The sequence below is a fragment of the Gracilinanus agilis genome, unplaced genomic scaffold, assembly GCF_016433145.1.
Source record: "Gracilinanus agilis isolate LMUSP501 unplaced genomic scaffold, AgileGrace unplaced_scaffold34767, whole genome shotgun sequence".
Lineage (NCBI taxonomy): Eukaryota > Metazoa > Chordata > Mammalia > Didelphimorphia > Didelphidae > Gracilinanus > Gracilinanus agilis.
In genome coordinates, this window is record NW_025367764.1 from 1650 (window position 1) to 9963 (window position 8314).

General features: G+C 44.2%; 1 protein-coding gene across 1 annotated transcript; it reads left to right on the forward strand.

The window, feature by feature from the left end:
- Positions 1-1196: 1196 nt before the first annotated feature.
- On the forward strand, positions 1197-6069 carry LOC123254881 (sodium channel protein type 4 subunit alpha-like; the record flags this gene model as incomplete). Its single annotated transcript, XM_044683784.1, has 5 exons — positions 1197-2456; positions 3958-4011; positions 4346-4483; positions 4855-4959; positions 5799-6069. Coding segments are annotated over exons 1-5 (808 nt in total), but the record flags the coding sequence as incomplete, so codon positions are not given.
- Positions 6070-8314: the final 2245 nt, after the last annotated feature.

The window sequence follows — 8314 nt, forward strand, 5'->3', positions numbered from 1 at the left end:
TTTATTATATTGTTATTAACCCCATTTTACGTATGAAAGGTCATTAAACTAGAGTTCAAATGGAGGAGCTCTGACTCCAAAAACAACGTTCTTTCCCCATATGATATTGCCTCCCTTCTGTCTTCCTCCAGCAGATGAAGAACCACTCCAGGGTTTTAGGAACTTGGGGTCCTGGACTGTGTTGGAAGGGTCAGTTGTCCCTCCAAGGGAAGCCCTGCTTTCATCTTTTCCCTTAAGTTCTGGTGAACAAACAGCTGTGGGTACCAGGCTGAGTTTCAATTGACCCTGGGGCAAAAAGAGGCTCCCTAGCTTGAGTCTCTGTGTGGGGAAGTGACTGATGGAAATAATATTTGAAGAAGCTAATAATAGCTTCCCCTTATATATCCTGTTTAGTTACAGAGCACTTAATTTACAGTATTTCATTTGCTCTTCACACTTAAAAATAGCAAGATAAATACTGGCATTCACATTTCATAGATGAGCAAACCGAGTCCCAGAGAAGTTAAATGACAAACAGATATGGAGGAGTTGAATCTAAGCCTTGGGACTCTCCAACATTCTTTTTGCCATCTTATGCAACTTTGTGATAAACCACAAGTCTGAAAAAAGACTTCTAAGCAAATTCATAGGATAAACAATGCTTCTTGTTTGGTGATCAGCCCTGTCTGACTCTTTGTGACCCCATTTGGGGTTTTCTCTGGAGTGGTTTGCCATTTCTTTCTTCAGCTCACTTGACTGATGAGGAAACTGAGGCAAGCAGGATTAAGTGATTTGCTCAGACACATCGAGTGTCTGAGGTCAAATTTGAACTCAGGCCTTCCTGACTCTGAGGCCATCATTTTATCATTACCACCTAACCATTCAAACAATATTTGGGGATGTTTAATTCTTCTAAGCTGTCCACCTGTATACAAACAATTCGCTTATTACAATTGTTCTAATCACTTCATTTAAGCTCTCCAGGCAAATTTCTACTTGGCAATCCCTTATTAGCCCTTATTTATTGTGAATGACAATAATAACTGGCATTTACATAGTGCTTTAAGGTTTAGAAGCACTTCACAAATATCTCATTTGGTACTATCACCCTAAGAGATAGGTGCTATTTTACCCATTTTATGCTTGAGGAACTGAGGCAGAGAACAGCTAAGTGACTTGCCCAGGGTCATGTAGTTAGTAAATGTCTAAGGCAGGATTTGAACTCAAATCTTCCTGATTTCAGGTCCAGCTCCTCTATCTACTGTGTCTCCTGGCTAGTTAGTATGGATTATAGTATTTGGGGGTTAATATGACCCCCATCTCTATTAAAAATGGAACAGAATTCACAAATTCTGACTGGCCTCAGCCTCAAGAGAGGAGAAAGATATAACAGCCTGCTTTAGACTCAGCAGAGCCTAGTGGCTTCATTTCTACGCTTCAGACTGTTTTTATCATTACCCTGTCAGCCAGCGGGTGGGAGGAAGGGGAGAAAAAAGCAGCCATGTGTGGCAGAGGCCTCAAGTTTCCTATTTGGGGGGAGGAGAGCCAGGATGGAGTGTTTGTCCCTTGCCCAGTGACCTGTGGCGGAGCTACTTCCAGTGAAACCTCCCTCCCCCCAGGACAGCCACAGCACTAATGGAGCAGAGAATCTCACACTGATCTCATAGATATGCAACTCTGGCCATAGATGGGTACCAGGACCCCTCTCTATATCCTCCCACCTTCTAATCTATTGCTCTTACTTCCTAGCCCAACCCTCTGCTCCCAGGCACAAAGCTCCATCCAGGCAAGGATGAATATTTTCCAAGGTCCCCTTCTCCCATGTTCTACCAACCTCTGCCCCCCAAACTTTTGCCTAGGGCTGTACTGCAAATCTAGGACAGGAAACTGTCTCCATCTTTCCCAATTCTGCTGAATACTCCGGAAAGGCTTCCCTTCTTAGAACCATCAAGTTGCACTCCATTCTTTGTGTGTGTCCTAACCCTAATACCAAGCCGGGAGCTCCCAGATGATGGTGGCTCTTTGATTCCTACTGATGATGGCTACTCCCAACCAACAGCTTAGACATCCTTGAGTGCAGAGTCAACATTCTCCTCCATTAGTCCAGGGCTCAAGACCCTAGGCAGGTTGGGGAAGGGAAGGTGTCTGGGTGCCAGTCTGTGGTCCCTCTACCAACCTGCCTGCCCTCCTGCTCCCAGGTGGTGGTGAATGCCCTCCTGGGCGCCATCCCTTCCATCATGAACGTGTTGCTCGTCTGCCTGATCTTCTGGCTCATCTTTAGCATCATGGGGGTCAACCTGTTTGCGGGGAAGTATTACCGATGCATCAACACCACCACCTCGGAGATTTTTGACATCTCTGTTGTCAACAACAAGTCGGACTGTTTCAAATTGATGGACACTGGGGAGGTCCGATGGGTCAACGTCAAGGTCAACTTTGATAATGTGGGCCTTGGGTACCTCTCACTCCTGCAGGTGGTAAGTAGAACCCGAGAGATGGTAGCTCTAGGCTTCCAGAATATCATCTCTACCATTCAGCTAGGCTTTCCCCTGATGAGTTCTTTCTCATGACTCCTTCATTCACATTTATTAAATACTTACCTACTCTGTGGGAAGTATTGAACATTGGGGTTTGGTGAACTGAATTTAGACTTGAAGTCAGGAAGACTTGGGTTCAGAACCTACCTTTGGCATTTCTTTGCTCCAATGGCACCTTAAATAAGTATTTGTTAAGTAAATGAATGATCCTAGGTAAGTCACTTAACCCCTAGTATCAACCTTAGTTTTCCTATCTATAAAATGGGGATAATAATGATAACTACCTAACAGGAGTGATGTGGAAATCAAACCAGATAGTACATGTTAAAGTGTTTTGCAAACCGTAGAGGTTTATAAATACATTTTAGCTATTATTAATTATTGTTATTATTATTCACCTCTCTGGGTTTCAGCTGCATGTGAAATGGGTTGTTAGGAGGCTCAAGTGAAATGATGTATTCAAAATGCTTTGCATATTTTAAAGAGTGATGGAAACACCAGATTTTGTTAGGGTACCTTGCTAGAGATCTCACTTCAATCCTGCTACACTCTGCTTTAGAATTATCTGGTTTAGGGGCAAGTAGGTGGCTCAGTGAGAGCCAGACCTGGAAAAGGAAGGTCCTGAGTTCAAATGTGGCCTCAGACACTCCCTAGCTGTGTGACCCTGGACAAGTCGCTCAACCCCCACTGCCTATGCCTTACGTTCTTCTTGGATCCAATACACAGTATTGATTCTAAGATGGAAAGTAAGGGTTTAAAAAAATTTAAGTAGAAGTAGGACACTAGTACTCTAGTCTCACAACTCCTTCCTTGTCATCATTCTTTCCATTATAAAGGAAACTCAAACCCATATCCAGAATGTGTGTGCACACATGTGCACATACATACACACACACACACACACAATATGGAGGGTCCTGGATATTGGTGCTTTAAGGAGAACCCACTAAAAGGTATCTGAAATATTCATTGCTATGCCCTAAGTCAAGAACTGGGGAGGCTCCCAGCCAAGCCCTACTTCCACAATTTAGTGACTTCTTATATGCTAGGCAAGCTCTTAACCCCCGATCTCCTCTCTATCCCATTCCATCATAGATTTGGAACTAGATGTCATTTAGAGATTATTGACTTTATAAATAAGGAAACTGAGGCCCACAGAGATCAAGTGTGTGAGACAGGATTTGAAACCAGATTTTTCTCACTCCAAGTCTGGCAATCTATTACACCATACTCCCTCACCCTGGGGCTCAGAGCAATCAGTGTGGCCCAGCTGATGTCCCTGGTATTGGGGAAGGGAGAATGAAAGGACCATCTCTGTGCTTTGTAATGAGTGGGAACTGATTTACAAAACTCGGAAGGGCAGGTGAGTTGATGGGTCTTCCAATAGGTAGACTCTCCTCTCACCAAATAACCTCTGACTTTCCTCTTCATCTTCCTGCAGGCTACTTTCAAAGGTTGGATGGACATCATGTATGCTGCTGTAGACTCCCGAGAGGTCAGTGAAACTGGCACACCCAGATGCACCTCCCAAATCCTTGGCTTGATGGGTTGGATGGAGGGAAAGGAGGATGAGAGAGGGCTTCCAATGAGCTCCAAGCCCTTTTTGGGACTCTGATCTGCAATATAACATAATATTCCTGTCCTCTCCTGCTCCATCCCTGCTTTCCCAGAGATACAGCCCTGTCCACTCCATACCCTGTCTCCTCTCCCCTCTCTTTCACTGTGGAATTCCATTCCATGGTAGTGAGAAACAGGGAAATGAGCCAGTAGCTCTTTATCTCTCTCACTAGGTAACTAGTGCTCACTCACTCACATTTCTGACTCCAAAGGTTGAAGAACAGCCCCAGTATGAAGTGAATATTTATATGTACATTTACTTCGTCCTCTTTATTATCTTTGGTGCCTTCTTCACCCTCAATCTCTTCATTGGAGTCATCATTGACAACTTCAACCAGCAAAAAAAGAAGATGAGTATCATACCTAGGCCATCTCCCACCTTTCCTTCCATTCTTTCCCTTCTTCCTTCTCTACTCTCCCTTCCCCTCCATTCCTTCCTCCTTCCCATTTCCCCATGGCTGCGTCTCCTCTGCCCTCAGATTCCCACAGTTTTCTCTTTACTTGTGGCACCATTTCTTCTACTCCCTTTACCCCTTGGCCCTTTAGAATCATAGATGACGGAGGACTTGCCCTCTTGCTGGCTTGGCTTTCAGCTGCCTTATTGGTCCACTGCTAGCTAGTCATTGTGCAAATACACTAATTGCTTGGTGTTGCATGGAAGCTGAGGGCTGTGGGAGTGGGCAAGGGCTTCCTCATCTAAAGGGGCTGATTCCCATTATACTTTGGAGGGAAGGACATCTTCATGACAGAGGAACAGAAGAAATACTATAACGCCATGAAAAAACTAGGCTCCAAGAAGCCACAGAAGCCAATTCCTCGGCCTCAGGTATAGTCTTTATGGGATGGTGGGGTTAGGGTAGTAGGGTAAAAAAAACTCCCTCCCTATGAAGACCACTCAACCTGCTCCTCAACACCCAATAATTATCTTTTGGATTGTTACTTGCAGTGAACCCACATTTATGGACTTTTCAAATGTTTTTTGTTTCCATATTACCATACTGGCTCCCTGTCACATCTCAACACTCCTTTATTCTTTTTTTTTTTTAAACTATTCCCTTCCATCTTAGAATCAATATTGTGTATTGGTTCTAAGGCAGAAGAGTGGTAAGGGCTAGGCAATGGGAGTTAAGTGACTTGCTCAGGGTCACACAGCTAGGAAGTGTCTGAGGCCAGATTTGAATGAAGGACTTCCTTTCCTGACTCTATCAACTGAGCCCCCTAGCTGCCCCCTCCTCCTTTACTCTTTGGATTAAGGGCTCTCTTGAAGGATAAGGATCTGGGAATGTTAGTCATATCTCCCAAGTGGCCAATGTGTTGACATAGTATGAACCAAGCAAAGGGAGATATCCCAGGCTGAGAGAGTTGTCACCCAGAGATACTTCCCCAGAAATGACCCTTGCCCTAAAAGGATCCCACAAAGGATTCCTTGATAAGGATAGATTCCAGAGGGGCTTCCAGATGGAGAGAGACTCTCAGAGTTGACTCATTTTATCCCCATCCCTGACTCCTCACAATGTCTGAAAGCTCCTCTCTGGTGATTTGACACACCTTCTTTCTCTCTTTTCTGTCTGTTGTGTCCTGTGTTGTCTGCTTCTCTATGTGCCACATGGTTGTCTTTGTCCTCCCTGTACCCTGCCAATCCCTATCTCCCATTCTGTGCTAAAGAATAAGATTCAGGGCAAGATTTATGACTTTGTGACCAAGCAAATATTTGACATCGCGATCATGTTCTTGATCTGTCTCAACATGGTCACCATGATGGTAGAGACAGACGATCAGAGCCAGCTGAAGATTGACATCCTTTACTACATCAATATGGTGTTCATCGTCGTCTTCACGGGCGAGTGCATGCTCAAGATGGTGGCTCTTCGCCACTACTACTTCACTGTCGGCTGGAACATCTTTGACTTTGTGGTGGTGATCCTCTCCATTGCGGGTGAGCCCTAGCTGCATGGTCCCTTGGTGCACCATGATGGATGGGGCACAGATCTCTGATCCTATTCTCTAGGATTCTATGATTTGGTCCATGGCCTTCCATCAGGGCTCTACACATGTATACATGTAACAGCCATGCACAGACTTAAGTCTTCCCATCTCCACGCAGACAAGTTCACACAAAATATGCCTCCACCAATCCACAGACACAACTCAAGAAAAATACAAGCTTGCTGATAAACCCACATAGGCATATTTTGTTGTTCAATCTTGTCTGTTTCAGTTGTGTCTGGTTCTTCCTGACCCCGTTTGGGGTTTTCTTGACAAAGATACTGGAGTGGTTTGTCATTTTCTTCTCCAGCTTATTTGACAGATGAGGAAACTGTGGCCAACATGGGGAAGTGACTGGCTCAGTTCACACAGCTCATCAGTGTGTCTGAGGCTGGATTTGAACTTACAAAAATTCCAAGTCCAATGCTTTATTCACTGTGCCACCTATCTCCCCTAGGCATACTCTAGGGCAATGATGGGCAACTACTGCCCGGCCAGATGTGGCCCCCTGAAATGTTCTATCCAGCCGCGGGTTATTCTTTTTTTTTTTTTAAACCCTTTACCTTCCATCTTGGAGATGATTCTGTATTGGCTCCAAGGGCAACATTATTCCTAATCTGACGAATACAATGAGTAGGATATAATACAATGAAACTTGGAAAGGGTTGCCTTAGAAACAAACTGACAGATGAACATTTCCTTTCCTTTGGCCCCCTCTTTAAAAAGTTTGCCCATCACTGCTCTGGGGTATATTACTACTTGGATAGAATCTTGATTTCAATGCTATACCTATATCACCAGAGATCTCATTCAAAATCCCTTCCCATTCTCATTCTGTGTAACTATAAAGAGAAAGCTAGGTGGCATAGAAGAAGAGAGCACTGAATTTAGAATCAGGGAGACCTGGCTTCATATCCTGCCTCAGACACAGACGAGCTGTGTATCCTGGACAAGTCACTTAACCTATATGGCTCTCTATTTCCTCATCTGTAAAATGAGCTGAAGAAGCAATTGGTAAAGCATGCCAATATCTTTACCAAGAAAACCCAAATGGGGTCAGAATAGTTGGGCATACTTAAAGGACTCCACAACAACAAAAGTCCCTTCCAAGGACAGATAAGTGGCACAATGCGTACAGCACTGGACCTGGAGTCAGGAATATTCTTCTTTGGGAGTTCAAATCCAGCCTCAGACACTTATGAGCTATGTGACCCTGGGCACATCACTTATTCCCATTGCCTCAGTTTCCTCATCTGTAATATGAGCTGGAGAAAGAAATGGCCAGACCACGCTAGTATTTTTGTTAAGAAAACCCTAAAAAGGGACTGTGAAGAGTTAGACACAACTGAAAAAAATGACTGAACTACAGTGACAAAGTCCCTTCTGGCTCTAAATGTATGATTCCATTATCTATGATTCTATGATTTAGTCCATGGCCTTCCATCAGTGCTCTATACACATATACATGTAACAGGCATGTGTAAACATGCTAGCTCCCACATCCATTAATTCACCCCCTGCATATAGCAAGCACCCCTATACTGAAAGCCTAGCTACACACACACACACACACACACACACACACACACACAGATACATATGCTCCTGTAGAGCACATACAATCTTACCACACAAAGTCCGAGACCTAGAACCTTTAAGGAGCAGAATCTCTCCCCAAAATATGGTTCGGCCTCAAAAGAAGACGGTAAAGTAATGATTCATTTCCCCCCCACTCTCCTTTTTCTTCTGAGAAGAGGTTGACTATTCAGAAGATCCCCTGGCAAAGCCTGGTAATAGCAAATTGGGGAACATTCCCAATGTCAGGGATTCCCCCAAAGGACAGAACTAGGAGCACTGGCAGAGGTGACGAATGAGCAAATTTAAGCTTGATGTCAAGAAAACTTCCTAACGATTGGCTAAGTGGAAGGGATAGTCTCAAGAGAGAGTAGGTTCTGGTACAACTAGATAGTTCAGGGAATCTAGCCAGGCCTAGAGATGGAAGGTCCTGGATTCAAATGTGACCTCAGACACTTTCTAGTTGGGTGATCCATGGCAAGACATTCCATTGTCTGGCCCTTACAACTCCTCTCCCTTGGAATCTATACTTAGTTTCAGTTCTAAGAGAGAAGGTAAGGATTTCTTTTAAAAGGAGAGAGAGAGAGAGAGAGAGAGAGAGAGAGAGAGAGAGAGAGAGA